The sequence below is a fragment of the Chanos chanos genome, chromosome 6 (assembly GCF_902362185.1).
Source record: "Chanos chanos chromosome 6, fChaCha1.1, whole genome shotgun sequence".
Taxonomy (NCBI): domain Eukaryota; kingdom Metazoa; phylum Chordata; class Actinopteri; order Gonorynchiformes; family Chanidae; genus Chanos; species Chanos chanos.
Genome location: NC_044500.1, coordinates 27,604,558 through 27,622,555, shown reverse-complemented (window position 1 = coordinate 27,622,555; position 17,998 = coordinate 27,604,558). Strand labels below are relative to the sequence as shown.

The 17,998-nt window shown below is 43.3% G+C and overlaps 1 protein-coding gene across 1 annotated transcript in view; it reads left to right on the top strand.

Moving 5' to 3' along the window:
- Positions 1 to 826: 826 nt before the first annotated feature.
- nav1b (neuron navigator 1b) overlaps positions 827 to 17,998 on the top strand; it is a 51,384-nt gene continuing 34,212 nt past the window's right edge. The window contains exons 1-3 of the mRNA XM_030777090.1: positions 827 to 1,472; positions 7,174 to 7,276; positions 10,521 to 10,883. Coding sequence (XP_030632950.1) covers positions 827 to 1,472; positions 7,174 to 7,276; positions 10,521 to 10,883 — 1,112 coding nt within the window. The remainder of the gene's footprint in view (positions 1,473 to 7,173; positions 7,277 to 10,520; positions 10,884 to 17,998) is intronic.

The following is a 17,998-nucleotide window of genomic DNA, read 5'->3' as shown; positions in this document are numbered from 1 at the left end:
ATTATATTGGGAAAGCATTGTATTTCCCCTAAAGAAATGCATCTATGCATAACCGCAGTTATAATGAGACTGCAGGCTCTGAAGACATTAGGAGAAGGGGGGAGGGGAAGAACAAAGAAACACAATAAGAGTGTGTGGAAATATATACAGTAATAGCGTTCAGTTCAAATCAGAGGTTTGCACTTTATCATCAACCCCTTACATTTCACACTTTCTGCTGAGGCAGAGAGAAGCACCAGTGAATGCAACAGAGAAAGAGGGAAGGGGGTGAAGGGGACAGAGAGGGAGAGAGAGAGTGCATGTGTGTGTGTGTGGGAGAGAGAGAGAGAGAGAGAGAGAGAGAAAGGGGAGGGCTTGTTGCTGCGTCTGTCTCTGCTGTCACTCGGCTGCTGCGTGCTTCAGCGGCAGGAGGGTCTGGTGAAAGGAGGAGAGACGGAGAGAGGCTAAGGGAGCGAGTGAGAAAGAGAGGAGAGAAAGAGAGAGAGGGAGAGCCAGGGCAGCAGTGAAGCAGCTGCAGCAGCAGCAGCAGCCTTTCAGGGAGGCACAGGAAGGACAAAAAACGAAAGAGAACATTAGCATTTTTCTCCTTCCATTTAAAAAAAAAGAGAGATACAGGGGAAGTAGAAGGGAAGAGAAAAGGCTGTGCTTGTGGATTCTGTCTCTCCTCTCTCATCTTTGCTCTCCTTCTCCTCGCTAATGCTCCTCTAAACGGTCTCCTACAGGGGGGTTGCTTGGGGGTAGCGTGAGATGCGGTGAGGGCGACATCGAGCCGGAGATAAAAGAAGGCGCCAACACACACAGCCAAACAGAGGGCAAAGACATTGGCATGGCAGCCAAGAGGGGCAAGTCGGGGGTGCCGCAGAGCGTGGCACGCAGTGAGCTAAAGGTGTACCGCGCTGGCAGCACGGAGGGCCGTCTGCCCGTGCCCACCAACCTCCGAAAGCAGAGGTCCCTGACCAACCTGGCCGTGCTCACTGACGCCGAGAAGAAGATGCAGCTGTACGAGCCCAAGTGGTGCGATGACATGGCCAAGTCAGGTGCCGGCAACCTGAAGGCAGGCAAGCCCAAAACTGCTGGGGGTGGAAGCGGAGTGGGCGGAGGGGCTGGTGGCGCCCCGCTCTCCCGTAACCTATCCAAGTCGGAGCACTCCCTCTTTCAGGGCAAGCCCAAACCCTTCACCCCGCTGGCGGCGCCCGGATCTCTGGGCAAGGGCCAGAGCCGTATCCCCAGGGGTCCCTATGCAGAGGTGAAACCCCTTAGCAAGGCCTCCGACGACGGCAAGTCCGATGACGATATCCTCTCGAGCAAGGCCAAGGTTGCTGGGAAGAAAGCTGCGGCGAGTGGCTCGGGAGAGGTAGAGGCCAAAGGTCAAGGTGAAGAAGGAGGGGACAAGCCCTTCCTGAAGGTGGACCCTGAGTTGGTGGTCACCGTTTTGGGTGACCTGGAACAGTTGCTCTTCAGTCAGATGTTAGGTGAGTATGACTTTGATCATCAGCACACATAAAAAAACAAACAAACAAAGAACAAAAAATGCTTTTGAGCTGGGATGTGAAAATTGTTGCTAGCTTGCAACCGAATGCTCTCTTTCTATCTGTCGACAATGGCAAGCGGATGTCACGCCCACTTACTACAGCCAGCTCCAGCTGCACACTCCCTGAATGGAGCCAACGTAGCTGTTGATACTGATTGAAAAAAAAACACTATTTCTTTTTATGCTTGTGAATTGCATTGAATGCATTGCTTACCCTTTGGCCAGCTCTTGCACAAACAGTCAGAGCCAGGTCTTGCTGGAGTCATTTTTTTAAGGCAAGGATATATGTCACAATTCTGTCGGTGTGTGTGTGTGTGTGTGTGATCAGATTTTGCTGCTGAGTATTGCCAGGCATTGTTCTCGGTGCATTTGCAATTGCTGCATTCATTTCTTGGAGTCTCTCCTTTCTGAATCAGCCGTGGGAAAATAAAAACACATAAAATGGCTTATTTCCAATAACCTTTGATAGGCAAATACAATCAAGCCTGAAGGCAGGTGCTTGACACAGTGATCTGTTTTCTAGCGCCTGGCTGCAGTGGGTGTGTGTGTGGATGGGGGTGTGGGTGTTGCTCTGATGTGATGAGCGCTATGGAGGGAAATGGGCAGTAAGAGGACATGGCTTCTGAAAATAAACCAGGGCATATTGAATTTGCCCCCTAGTTCACACTGAGCGTTGTATTTAGCCTCCCTCTTTGTTCCATTCATCCACGGCCATGGACAGATGGTGCCTTCGCCATCAGTCATGGAGCGAGAGAGAGAGAGAGGAAGACATGAGCAGACTTATCGGCCACCCAACAGAAAGTATGTCGATTACGACTCAGAAAAGCCTCCATTTAGACACAACACAGACCAAGAGAATTCAACCCTCTTGTGAAAGAGAGGTCTTGGTATGGACTTTTCTTTCTCTACAGTTTACACTCACTGTGTATTTTTTATGCTCATTGGATTTGCTATAGGATGATTCCATTATGCACTGCAAGACACTACTCCCATTATATGGTCTGACTAGATGTCAGACAACAGGGAATTGACATTTATCGGGCATGAAAACATGTCTGTCTCTACAGCTACCTGAAACCAAATATTCCATCTAGTTTTTTCACTGGCTTTGTCATAATATAATGTGTCCTGAATATTTGTGTTCGAGGTTCTGAATAACTAACCTTTATTTCAGTCATGCCCAACCTCCAGTCATTTAAATTGGCTGTTCCCAGTCGCTGGCTCCATGTGATTGCTTCCCAAGGAAGCTCGTTTTGAATGTCTTTTTTCCTACTTAAGGACCTGGCCTTTCAGGGCCAAGGTAACAGTCTCATGCTATCAGGAATAATGATGCTGGATTTTGAGAAATAAAGGCTGTTTCTTTTAGCTTTGATCCTAGCAGAACATTCAGGGATGATCAGTTAGTTAGAGAGCCAATGACTGTGTATCTGGGCCCACTGTAAAACAAAACACTTCATGGTCAAACCCATCTCATATTACATACAACATGCCTCCAGTTTGATGTGTCTGTTTCCTATAGCTGCTAAGCTAAATATTTCTCTGCCGTAACTATGATGCTTACAAATGTCAGAGAGGTAGTTTGTTAGTTACATGTTGCTAGGCTATGTTTTATTAGAGTGGCAACAGTAATATGCTGTCATGGATCTCATTAAACGCTTTAAGACTTTGGCACATTGTCAGTCATGGGCTGGGTGATATTTCATATTTTGAAACTGATAATAGTCAGAGAACAGCACAGATTTTTATAAGGAAGTCTATAATGTCGTCTGGCGCTCGATAGAATCCAAATAGAGATGAGAAAGTCATTAAATATGAATTGATTTCCCAAACAACATTGCTAAGTGGTAAATTGATCCTTCTCAAACCTTCATTTTGTATCTGGAAAACACATCACACTATCGTTAAATTTCTTGTTTTGAGTTGGTCCAGTAGCTGAAAATGGACCAGAAGTGAAAAATGGTAGTGCTACCAATTAACAACCATGTGACTGTTGTTAACTTTCTCAAGACATCTAAATGAGCCAACAGTACTAAAAGAAGATTCCCGAGATGTTTTGTGTCCCTGTTGTGGTGGTGGTCGTCCTCACAGTATAATGGATTTCCTTATGTACAGCTCATTGGGAATTTCAGCAATGTTTGCTGTTCCCGTCATTCGGTTTGCCTACCAACTTCCTGTGTTCGTATGACAAAATTGGAAGCGACAATGAGACGTTTAGTTTAGTACATGTATACTGTCTCCATTATACACTGTGGCACAGCTGTGATGGCTGAGGAACCCTATGGAGGAAAGCATCCTTAAAATACCAACTGAGGGACAATAGGTGGAATTGAGGAGGCAGTTCACGGAATGGAAATTTAATGGAGTAAAATTAACCGAGGCGTGAGCCGCTTATTTCGCTCCTTTGGATGTGAATGCTCCTTTGAGACCATTTATGCCGTGACAAAACCTTGGTAGAGTTAAAGGCAAGTGCAGGAGAGATGCAAACGATGAAAAAACTTTCAGAATGTCAGGCCGGTTAGACAGATACACTCTGACCTTCAGTACAGTGATAGTATGAAATGGTGGAAGCAGAGCTACAGAAACCATCTACCATTCAACTGTTGGGTCTCTGTGACCTTCACTGACATCACGAGAAGCTACTGTGCACTCCTTATCTTTCGCTGACCTTAAAACCTGAAAACACCCAGCAAATACAGGTTCTGCTCAGACACCTGCCTGCTACACTCTCAGAGTTGACAACTGACCTGCTTATGGTGTGAGATCTTTGCTAGCAGTCTTCAGCTCTCTTGTTCTCTCATTCTCCCTCTTCCATCTTAAGAGATTTAGTACATATTACAGTGGCTGGCCCACATATTCTGAATGGACTCTTTCTTCTTTTTGTGTATCTCTACACTCTTTTATATATTGGTACAACAGCAGAACTTCAGAAGGTGCATATCCTTGACTTTAATGGCAAGAGAGCCCACCTCTGGATGTTCTCTCTTGTTACACTCAAAGGAAAGGAGTTGTTTAGCCAAAGTGAATTTTCCCCAAATGTAAGTAGTCATGCTGATTCACTGAGATGCACTGAGCGTGAAGTAGAGAACAGTGTACTGTTAGTTTCTGACAAAGCCATAGCCTCCAGAATAGGACTCTATTGTGTGTTAACTTGTTGGATCTGAGGCTCCACATGATGTGTCATCTTATGAGGGAATGATCCATTTGGAAGTTTTGTCTCTTCAAAACTGAAGGCTGGTTAAAAGAGTCTAAATATATGTCACACAGACTTCCGTTTGATAACTGTGTCCATATGTACTTTTAGAAGCATTTGCCATAGCAGTCAAGTACAGAGTAATGAGGGAGCAGATGGCTATTCCTCTTTACCTGCGTAAACATCTGTGGAGTTTTTTAAGAAAACCTACCAGACTAGAGTGTGTTATTTTACTAAATGAATTATTGTACTGATAGTTTACATCATATGATTAGTGTTAATTCTAATGCTCTTGTAGTTAAAACATGACTGACATGGGCATTGGATCGCCCGTGCTCTTCTCTGTGTCCATCCAAACTCCTCCTTGTCTCTCTCTCTCTCTCTCTCTCTCTCTCTCTCTCTCCCCCATGTCTCAGAGAGGTCGTTAATAATGTCTGAACAGGCGTTGTGTCCAGCTGCACCATGGGATTGATTGGACTCGGCGGTGACATGTTGACCGCCCACACAGGAACTGGGGTTTCACCACCGTGTCCCCTGTCCAGAGGTTGGAAACAAAGCGTGCGAGACGAGAGATAGATATACAAACCGGCAAATCTAGTCTCGACCCAAAGAAAACCGACAATTTTATAGCTCGCCGGACTTATTCCCTTAATGGCTGAGTGATTTAGGACTGACTCCCCTCTATGATTCGATTGTCTCTGTTTTGCAGTCCAGAGTCAAAGAGCATCCTGAAGCTGCTTGTCTCTGGGAATGAGCTCAGAAGACAGATCTATCCTTAAATTCTCATAGATATAGTGGGTTTGGCCCTTTTTATTTGATTAAGTTGACTGATGTCGGATGGCGTTTATGAGCGTGCATTTGAAGAACGAGGTGATAAGCTGCTCGGTTCAGTGTTACTGTTTTAGGTTACAGGAGGTGGAAGATGTATGTAAAAACTGTACAGAAAAGTTCTTGTTCAGAGTCTTAGGCATTTGCGTGGGGAGAATGTCATGAGTGTCAGTCGTACAGATGCAGGCATGTAGGTCACGGCCAATATCTGCGAGAAGAGCCACCGTCGTTTTCACTCTGCCTCACTCTCGCAATGCTGAGTTTCTTTTTCTGTCTCACATCGGAAAACACTGGACGGAAAAATGCCCTGATAACCAGGTGAAGACATAGCTGGCCGATTAAAACACCCTATACATTTACCAGTACTATACGTTTAGTTCCAGAAGATCCCCACTGTGCTCTGTGATGCATCCCTTTCTTTATTCACACGGCCTAGTTCTGCTGAATGGCAAATTGAGAGAATTGACAACTGAGAATGTTGAGTCCACATGTGCTCTTATATACACTCTTATTGTTACTACAAAAGTGGTGAATTTGCTGAGTGAGCTCTGGTACTGCACACTGTACATTTGTTAAAGTTAAATTATGTGTAACTGAAGAAAGTGGACAGTGTTGTGGAGAGTGTCATTAAGTTTGGCGAAGAATTCTGTCCATATAGAATAACTGACGTGCTGAACCTGCTGGTGGACATTTACAAACACTGTGGTAGTGTTCACTCAGCCAATGAGAGAGTGGCAGAAATATATATTGCACTGTGTATTCATAAATGGGGCGGGGCCTTCGTTGACATGATGATGCTATAGCTTACAGTCACAGCTAGCAGGCTACATGTATCTGCTTTTTAAACAAGATGCAGATACGTTCAATATATACTGAATGCTAACATGAAAGGATTAAGTCCTGACTTAGGCATGTCATCATAAAATATGACATTTTCATACTGACACTTCACTAACCATTAAGGATAATGTAGCTTTGCATGCAGTATCACAGAGGGAATTGGTTTGTCAATTATATATATCCAGATCTGTTTTCCGAAGGTCAGATTTATTTGAAATGTCAGATTCTCTAGGGTCTGCATGATTTTTTTTCTTCTTTTTTTTTTAAATGTCACTGCCTTCTGTGTGTAGTCATTATAAATGTGTTCACAAAGACTATGCCGGGATTCACAATGTGTTCACAAAGACTATGTTGCAGGGATTATCTTTGTTTATGAGCAATCAAAACGTGTACCAATTAGACTGGCAGCAGGCAGACTGTGATATTCAATAAAAAATATTTGTGAGTCAGAAATAATAATAATAATAATAATAATAATAATAATAATAATAATAATAATAATAATAATAATAAGTTGCTTTAGGGCCCTGGTTGGGACTTTGCACAGATCGTATAAAAAACACAGTGAAAAATCAAAACATAATAATGATAATAATCTGTGAATGTTTTCATAAATATTTCTGGGTTTCTGGATTGGTGCCTTTGTGTATCTAATGAGAAGCAGGTTTTTTGTGTACTTGTACGAGGTTGACTGTCATGATGTTTTATAATATTTTTTTATGTTGACTAGCAACGTTGTAGCACCTCTACTGTACTGTCTTCCTGTGTGTGATCTCATTTCCAGATCCAGAGTCCCAAAGGAAACGTACGGTCCAGAATGTTCTGGACCTCCGACAGAACCTGGAGGAGACAATGTCCAGTCTACGAGGTACACAGCTCAGCCACGGGTAAGATGAGATTTCCATTCTAAATTTGCATCAAATCAGCTCACAGCATTGAAAAAATGTTAAAAGATGAAATAAAAATGATTCATTTTTGGAAAAGCATCTGGATGAGCATTTTGAGTAATTGATTTCGGCTTGTGTTGGCTGAGGACATGTTAGAAACACACTCATAAACACACACACACACACACACACACACTCACTTGCACAGACACATACTTACACACACTCACACTGACACCATGCATGCACAGACATACACATACACACACACACACACACACACACTTATACCCACACACACACACACACACACATACACATTTACACATACACTGCATTGGTGCAAGTCTCCTTCTCATGTTTTTTGGACAGGTTGTCTCTCCAGCTATCCAAACACCTGGCTTTAATTTTGTATAAACGAACCAAAACAACATTGTTATTTTATAGCCTTAAATCTCAATGGGTATGGAGATTCCCTGGAAGGACCAAACGGACCTCTCTGTTTGTCTGCATTCTCATAAATACAAAAACCAAAACAACATGACAACATGGAGGTAACAGCCCAATTCCCAGAGAAATTCAGCAGTAATAGAGAGAGAGAGAGAGAGAGAGAGAGAGAAATTCAGATAAGCACACAGCTCTATGAAATATTTTTTGATGGCTTTGGTCTGTTTTTCCCACACACAAGTAGACCTGGCTTCATAATGCTCCTCTACCTTAGGAATACTCCTCAATGCCTCAGGCCTGTTTTATCTCCTCCCTGAATTCCTCACAGCTGCCCACAGAGACTCCTACCTGCCTCCCAGCAATTCATATTAATAATAAATAACTCTGACAGCTATCAATCAAACCGGTGCAGTAACTGTACAAACCTTCCAGTTTCTCCCTAAACCCTTTCCCCTCACAAAACAACACCAGACATATTCATGTAATAAATACAGAAATGGAATGTAGAAAGTGTACGCAATGTTGTAAAAACTCAGTTGATCATAAGAGGATTGTCACCAAAGACAACTCTAATAGATTCCCAATACAAAGTATTTTCCATTGATACAGCTGGATAGCTCAGTTTACAGGCTAGCTCACAGTAGTATCAGCTGAATATTGATGCTTCCACATAGCCAGGTAATTTATATTCCGTTCAGTTTCCTCAGCAGTTGTGGAGTGACCTGTTCTCCATACACATGGCTCCGTCAGTGCCAGGTTTACAGAGAGAGAGAGAGAGAGGGATGGGGGGAGGATGCCAAATGCCCTGAGCATCCGCCAAACGGAGCATAGAGAGCGGATTTATAAAGCAAGACTGCTGAACCTGCAAATCTCAGAGCCTATATTTTAAAAAATATTTGCTTCGCGCCGAATGCCGAGACGCTCTGAATGAGTCTTTTTCAGCCGTTTAGCTCTTAGCTTTTGAAACATCTCATTAATATGCGCTTCACTTCATCACACGGTTAGATTTACAGCCACTCTAACACAACAGGGCTAATGGCTAATGGGCTGATGAGACGAACAATGACATTTCAGTAACAGGAGACACTGTTTATGCAGAGATATTGATGACCTCATAGACAGTTAGGTGCAACGACAGTTAAGTGGAAATTAAAACAAACGACTCTAACTCTGCATTTAGAAAACACATGCAGGCTTCAGTCTGTAAATTACACACCTGTAGCTGTGGACATGCAGCTAAACCCATCACGTCAGACAGTGTATGGAATCCTGGAACAATAACGCATGATTTGATTGGACATGATGGACAAGCAAAAGATAGCGTGGATCAGCACTGGTGACACTTCAAGTTATTCTTATGTGCTGTGTTTTTTTTCCTTTTTTCACTTTAATGCCATTGACTAAATAAAGTGTGTAAAATTGAAAGAATGCTATAGAACAAACTTGCCCACGGGATAAAGCAGGGAATTTAGACAAGGGAATGAAACATGGAAGCACGGTGGAATTTGGACAGAACTTGAAGATCTAAGCTATGTGTGATTAAGTGTTGAAAAAGTCAGACTCAGATCTGTGGACAGTCTCTGTTGGCGTTCTGAGCATCGTCTAGATGTGCAGCAGTCACGCGCAGCTATGCATCCGGGAAACAGCTCTTCACCTCAATCTTAGCCTCAACGTTGTGTGACAGCAATCCAACACCTACACACACACACACACACACACACACACACACTCAGTTATACACATGCTCAGTCACATTCACTTACACCCTCACACAGCACCACCAACTGTATGCATAATGTGCCAAATAATATTATGAAGATATTTAGTTTCTTTTAATAACTTGTCCTGGCCTGAGTTCTACCGCCCTATCATTACATTTAAACCAACATGAAAACCGGCCACAAACCAATGACTCAACCAATGACTACTTTTTGCTCCTCTCTTATCAGACATTTGGCAGTGGCCTGCACCAAAACAATTATGTGCATCTGAATGCTTTGGCATCTTAATTTCAGCTCAAATGAAAATAATAGCTAGTTTTTGGACCATTCGTCAAACCAACTGCGCATATTTGGGTTCCTGTCAGAATAGCAGTCTGTCGTCTGATTAATGGGTGACCTAGCAGCACCAGGTAAAAATAACTCTAAAACGCCTGTGTGGCGGTGAGATATTGCATTATTCATATAGACTGGTGCATCTGGTTATGTAATCGAAAAAATAAATAAATAAATACAAAATCTCTGGAGGCAGAGCTCCTCAAAACCTGACCCACTTCCAAACAGACTCCATCTCTCTCTCTCCATTTTTCTCTCTCTCTCTCTCTCTTTCTCTCTCTGTCATCCTCACTGTCTCTCTCTCTCTCTTTCTCTGTATGTTACTCTCTGCAGTGTGCTTCATTTGCTAAAACAAGCATCACCCTTCTCTGCAGCTGCTGTATTATATGAAGAACTCCTGCTTATTGATATGTCTGATTATAAGAGACAAATTATTTTTAATTACAGACTCCCCATTATAATCTCCGTGTACACATCTGTCAACATTTTCTGTTAAGTAGCAGTGTCCTTCGTCAAGTTGAGAGAGTATTTACGACATCATGGATAACCATTGTGGCCCTTTGGATCAAAAGAAAACGTCTGTTTTGCAGCAGTATTGCCAACACAACCAGAATCTTGGTTCTCTTTGGTAGAGCTGAGTGTAACAAAAATAATCAGGTCCAGATTGGAAGGGTCTGGTCCTATTATAAGTATTACAGTTTTTTAGTCTCTCTCTCTCTCTCTCTCTCTCTCTCTCTGTGTAGCTGTCTGGACAGTAATGTGTGCTACGACAGTGATGAGACTAACGCTCGTAGCGTGTCGAGCTTGTCCAGTCGTTCATCTCCCCTCTCCTGGCGGCATGGCCAGTCCAGCCCGCGGCTGCAGGCAGGCGACGCCCCCTCCTCCACAGGCGGTGGAGGTGTGGGGTACACAGGAGGCAGTAAGTACACGTCTCACACCATGCCGGCACGCTGCTCCTCCCGCCTCAGCCACACCTCCCGCATCGAACTCATCGAAGGCCTGGACACGAGCGACGACACCGAACTCAGGTCGGGTTACCTTAGTGACACCGACCTGATGACCAAGAGCCTGAATGACGAAGACGATGATGACAACCTGGCGAACGGGTAAGATAATTTACCTCCCTTTTCTTCATTTCAGCGAAATTTTGTTCTGTCTGTTCTGTTCAGCTCCATTTCCTCAGCTGTTAGCTCAATGCTGACAATTTTATCGGTGTTTCAAAGGATGTGAAGTGCCTGGCATACTATTGTAACTCAAGCATCAGCCTCATTCCATTTCACCTCAATCAGTGTGTCTGTAAATGCATGTCAACGTTGATGTGTCCTGTTTGCTGCTTTTTGGCTGGTATTATTCAGTGTTGAGAGGCAGTTCCATCCACCTTGGGGTCATCTGCCCACTGTCCTACTCTGAAGCCTAATGACTGTATATTTACTCCAAAGTAACTTCAAAGTAACTTTCACGCAGAGTTCATTGTTATCACATCTGGTTATTGCCCAGTTATATCACTCTGCTTAAATAACTACACAAATGTTACTTTGTAATGGCTAGTGTAATGTTTAAGAGAGTAGACTGTTCTCTTTACTGACTGATACAATGGTTAGGAAGGCATTTATATGGATGTCTTTAGCCCCCAGTAAGACTGGATTTATGTGTAGTGTTGTTAATGGAGTGTTTGGCTTTCTTTCTCAGCCTGTTCTTGCTGACCGGTCGCTAAGCCTTGCCTTCTTCTGCCATGCTCCTGTAATCAGTGTCAATCTGGGTTTAAATCATTCAGACAGCTTGAGCCTTAGGCCATGGTCTAAAACGAAAAAAAAAGTTTGGTTCTTTCACATGAATATTATGCTTTTTTTCTCCATATGTCTTTTATAACTGGGGTTTGAATTACTGCCATTTGTACTGAGTCATGAAGTCTGAGATGTAACAGAATCTGGGCAAGTTTAATGTCACCATTTTAGATTCAATTTCATATCTACGGTTTTAAGTAACTGTGCACTCATATTGGAGATTTATTAACAGGCAGCAATAATACACCTGTTGTGCAGGTATCATGTGTGACAATGTTACTATGCATTTACAGTGAAAATTACTATTTCACAAATAAATGTGATATCAGAGAGCAGCAAAGTTAGTACAGTTCCACAGAAATCAAGAGGTGTATACACAGGTAATTAATAGGAATATATGAAGTTATTGGACCACCAAATATAAAGTGGGTCATCATTTTGTGAAAGCATAGGACCTTAGTTTTTATTATTCTAGAGAGAGAAACATACTTTAATGTCATAGAAATACACCTGCAAAGGCAGTTTACAGTAGAAAATTCAAAAAATTATAATCGGCTTTGAAGACAGGGTAGGTATGTCACGCTGAGAAAAACAGGACATCCAAGAGCAGGTCTCCGCATGAATGTAAATGTAGTTTTCAAAGCCTCGTGCATCACAGTTGTGCTGGTAATGAGCTTCGTTACCACAGAGGCCTGTGGAGCTGCCCATGTTCCAGACTGCAGCAGGAAACACCCACAAGCTTCTTCCAACCCACCATCAGTCCACATCAGCTTTTACCTGCCCTCTCTCTGCGCTAATTCTGACTGTAATAACTGAGAGGGTGGGTCGTCATAAGAACAGTAACCACAGCAACAGAACTGTGGCACCTTTGTGGCACAGTTTAGAGAAATCAGGTCAAGAGTTTGAGATAAGAAAAAAACTGTGCAGATTATGATTTGAGGACTAAAGTGAACGAGATTCTATGGAACTATAAGAACAGGTTAATACGATGGTGAAAATCTTAGATATGAAGTGACTACAGTAGCAAAAAGGGCTGTCTGCTGCAGCTGAGGTCAGTTTTGTTTTGTACTGTGGTCTGTCTCTCCATGTGGCTGGGAAAGATTGCGTGTACTTCTGTATATGTGCGTAAGCTGTGTGAGTGACCTTGAGTTATCATCATAGCTAAAGAAACCCACAGTAAAACAGAGAGAGCTACAGCAGGTGGTCTCCCTTAGTCAGGTAGCCTTAGCACGCTCTCCTTTCTTGTCTGCATTACTCCTCTCTCTCCTACACTCACTTTCTGTCTCTCTATCTCTGTCTCTCTGTTTCTCTCTCTCTCTCTCTCTCTCTCTCTCTCTCTTTCTCTCTGTCTTTTTTCTCACTCTCCCTTTCTGTTGTGAATCCAGGCCAGTTCTCTGGTGGGGAAGCAGCAGTGGTTTTGTCAGAGAGGCTGATACAACGAGGGAGGGGGTTGCCTCTGCTGCCTGTTAAGATCAGGCTCTGCACCCTATCTCCCTCTTTCCCTGTCCTCTAATGCAGAGAGAGAGAGAGAGAGAGAGAGAGAGAGAGCGAGAGAGAAAAAGGGGGGGGTTTAGTGAGAGATGAGCACAAAAGTCTAGTTTTGTGACAAAGCTCAATAGTCAATAATAGTGTACAAGAGAAAGGAGTGTGTGTTTGTGTGTGCCTTCTGCCATCCGTTGGAGGTGGAATCAGAGAGAGTATGTGATTGGTCAGAGATGATGTCACTGCAGTGATATATGACCACTAACCCACTAATAATCATAGAATCTCAAAAATCAATTCTTTTTTCATTTGTTTTCACACAATAATTTACCTCGTAGGCTTAAAAATCCTCAGTCATTACAGTTTTTAAGATTTTTTTTCAAACTATTTTTTAAAATGAAATCAGCTCTATAAAAGAAGCCATTGAATTACAGTAGCCATCAAGAGGCAGGAGCGTCGCAGCCTGCCACGTTATTGTATTAGGAATCTATTGTAGCCCATTCAACCACACGAATTTCTCAGAACCTCCAGGCTGGTTTCCAAGGTGACCATTAGCACCTCTGAGCCACCTGCTAAGCGCCAGCTGCTCCCAGGTCACCCAAACAAAGCAATTACCTCTGGACCTCTGTCCAGGCAGCCCTATGCCTCAAACACGTCCCTAGGACCTCCACCACCGAGATATGAATTAGCATTTAGCATCCACTCTTGCAACAAACCGCATTAACATGACTTTGAGTATGAACCATAGTGCTGTATGCTACAGGCTAATCCATTCGACCACCTTTTTCCCACATCGACTGAAGTGACAGCGGCACATGCCTGGTTTAATGGAAAACCATTAGCCGGCACCGTTTCTAGCAGCTGGATGATTTCTCTGGATCTCCTCTGTGGTAACCATGACGACGTGCTGTGAAGAGAACGGGGGGAAAGGGTACAGTTGCTGTTCCCAGACATCTTCACAGACGTATATAATCAGTTTTTCTTCATTTCTGACTGATAGCATATATCCTTAGCTATGGGATAACTCAAGGTATTTCCGAAAAGACGTCCAAGGTTTTTTAAAGCCAAAATCGGAAAGATAGGGGAGGTGTTATAAATTTCCACAGAAAAAAAGCAAACCCCATTTTCTCATCCGCCTCAGATGAAAGCTTGGACACCAAAATTTATGTCTGAACCATAAAAAAATGTACTTAATGAAGTGCCTTTGGGAGACACACACAGCTCAATGATGTGTGCAGGATGTGAGCGATTCCTGTAACATTTCCACTTCAAAACCGTTTCAAGAGGAATAAAATGACTGAAGTCCCCACCAGGCTGCCCTCAGTATGTGGTCAACATCAGAAACGGAGAAAACAAATGAAGTTCAGTGTTGGGGGAAATAATGGTTATTGATTATTTGTAGACCAAAGACCTCCGCAGTGATATACACACTATGTGTTACGCTAATTAGCGTCAAGTTTAGAAGCCAGGTCATCCCTACCTTACAATACTTGAAATAATGCTAACGTCAAGGGCACAGCTTGTGAGTCTAAAACTGTACACTCACTTGGAGAGTTCTTCATGGTTCTTCACAGTTCTTCAACTTCAATGATTTTGTTTAACAGCGCCAACACTGTAAATTTCCATGATTTCCTGAGCTCTTCTTCCTCTTCATTCTCTGCATCACTAGCAGTGAAATTGTCATGTGTTTAATAGCCAATAATGTCTGTAAAGATCATTACAGCCAATGAGAGAAACATAAGCTTTCGTCCTGAAAGTCCCTGGCTTTTGTTAATGTTGGATTCCACGCTCTTCAACATGAGAGGTTTTTTTTGGTTGTTAAACTTAATTACGCTTTGAAAAGGGACCATTACAAGCGTTTTTGAAAAAATGATATTAACATCACCTGGCAATTACTGCTACTTTTGTCTCGTATCTAAAACTCTCTCTCTCTCTGTCCCTATCTAACCTTATAAAACTGACTTCTGAGGGAAACAGTTGAGTTTCCATTTCCAGCCCAGTGGCTTGTTTTAGGTACAAAATGGCCACTTTACCAAGAGTGTGATTTTCCAGACCAAAAAGGACATGATGAATGACCACTCTACATCATTTTCATATTCCACTCCAGAGAAACGCAGAGCATGTGTCCCACTGTCGATTATGGTTGTGTGTTTGGATACAGGGGAAAGTGCAGAGCTGGCTTTTTTAGGGTCTGATGGAGGCTGTTGTCCACCTCATTGTTGGGGAGAGTGATCTGTTTTGTCGTTTGTGTGTTTGATTGATGGGGCATGCGGTTTAATGATTTAAACAGCCCCATGCAAATAGAATAAGAGAGGGGGAGATAGATTGAGAGAGAGAGAGAGAGAGAGAGAGAGAAGGCGCCCACCCAGACTGCACCCTGTTTATCGCTGCAGAAGGAAGGTTTAGTGTCTTTGCTGGGAAGCCGATTGGTGTGAAGCTAAATGAAGAATGGGATAAATGAATTTGGAATGAGGGTTAAATTACAGTCATTTCTCTCTGCCTGTCAGTAGTGTTTCTGGAGCATGCTGAAGCAGACGGTATGGTGAATGCTGGTGAATGTGAAGAGGAATATTGTAAAGCATGGGGAGTGCCCTTACTGTGTGGTGATGTATAAGGCGTAAGGATAGCAGGCTGCTGCAGACGTACCCACCTCAGCTCGCTCTCTTTTATCCTCCTTTTTATCTCTCTCTCTCTCTCTCCCTGTCTCTCTCTCTCTCTCTCTCTCCCTGTCTCTCTCTCTCACTCTCTTTACATCTCTCTCTCCCTCTGCTCCCCCCCCCCCCTCCCTTCGCTGCAGCAACCTGCCTCAAAGCATGCGGCTTGTAGAATGGAGGGTGTTGCCATAGCAACCACAGCAATGCCCTCCATCACCGCCTCATCTCATTTTGACCCTCTTTTATACTGCCTCTAGTGTGTGTGTGTGTGTGTGTGTGTGTGTGTGTGTGTGTGGGTACATATAGTGTGTCAGTGTGTTAGTGTCTGTGTGTGCGGGCAGGGGGGGCAGGAGGGAGTATGTAGAATGTTATGGGTCAGTGTGTTAGTATTTGTGTGTCATTGTTTGTGTGTGTCTGTGAGTGGGTATGTGTGTGAGTAGCCTATGTTTTTGTGAGTGAATAAATATAGCCTGTAGAGTGTTAGTGTGTCAGTGTGTTTGTGTGTGTCAGTGTGTGTGTGTGTGTTATGCGAGTGTATGTGTGTGTTTATATGTAGAATGTTACGTGTCAGTTTGTTAGTGTCAGCACCTTTTGGTGTATTCAGACTATTGTGCCATGCATGTGTCAGTATGTGTCAGTGTGTTAGTGTCTGTGTGACTCCATGTGACTTGTTGTGTGTATGTGTGGGAGGGGCTACACAAACACACACACACACACACACACGCACACACAACATGTTGTATGTCAGTGTTTTATCTAGCACAGTAGATGAAAGTAGGTGAAAAATCAAATTAACTGTAACTCATTTGTAATGACTGTATCTGTGCCACTTTACACATATGTCTTATTTTTCATTCATCTCTCTGTGAACTCTCTTACTTCTCATGAATGTCCTATTCTTCTGTAATCAAACACTGGATTTATGATATAGTGGGAAAATAATGAAATGAAGTGTCAAGTGATTGGAGTCTTTATGACCTTGAAGTGTCTGATTGAGGTCCTTAAAGGGTCAATTACGTGGGTGATCCCGCTTTGGAGATGTTTTTGTGTTGTCTGACGAGACTTGAAAGACAGTTTATCAATCCAAGACAAATACTAAGTCCCTGCTAGCCCCAACTGTACTGTTTCCATGACAACAAGATGGCTGATCTCTCCACATGCTCGCAGAGGATGCATAACAATGTTCCCATTGTGACTGATAAAGAGATGAAAAAGGTGTGTCTGTGTGTGTGTGTGTGTGTGTGTGCACGCGCACACCCATGTGTTAAGAGCACCATCTGAGTGGAGTTGAGGGTACAGGTTATCCTCATAACAGATTAAAGCTAATAATATAGAATCACTTTGACATAAAGACCTGGTCTGTTAGGCTTTAAAAAAGACTGATGTTCACTGTTTGCACACACACACACACACACACACACACACGCACGCACACACACACTGCTGCATCTAATAACTCCCGTACCTTCTCATCCTCTGTGTGTGTGATGGGCCACGTCATTCCTCTGATGTGTCTCTGATCCACTGTAACCCATGGGGTTTGGGGTTTTTTTCCCCCTCATGCCCTTCAGATGAACATCTGTGGAGCTGAGAGTGAGCATTTGGGAGCAGTCTTTGGGTCAGGCCTTTTACAGGATGTGTCTCATTGAACATGGGGGTGGGGGTGATGGAGACAGAGAGAGGGTGGTAGTGGTGGTCGTGGTGGAGGGGGGTAGAGGGAAGCTCTGGGGAGGTCTGGCACCACATGCACATCAGCTGAGATGGATCGGCATCCAAAACTGAACATCTGGTAAGGAAGTACAGGGAGGAAGAGGAGGAGACAGGGGTTACACCTCCTGCAAACAGGCCTTAAGGGACATTAATGTGAGACCCCCATTTTGGACCCCCACCCCCTGTGTGTGCATTTACACGGTCCTGCTGTCTTATTGCGTGTAACTGTGTCAGCAGCTCTAATCACAGGCATGAAACTGTCATCTCCACGCTTTCATTTCCTAATATGAGACGACGTGCCAGTCCGAGGAGAGCGTCTGTAAAAGACATTAACAATTCATTTATTCTGTCCATATATTATTTTATACTTCCACATACATTTCCATCTTGTTGCATTTTATCTCATGTAACAGTAACTCATACAGTGAGAGAGAGAGAGATTTTCCGATATAGTTCAGTTTGGATATATCGACAGAACTGGTTGGGATTTTCCAGTTTAGCTGTAACACAGGCCATGGGCGGGGGAGTGGCAGAGGGGAAAAAGTGGACTGGACTCTTATAGAATAAGGAGCATTGATTTATTATCATAAC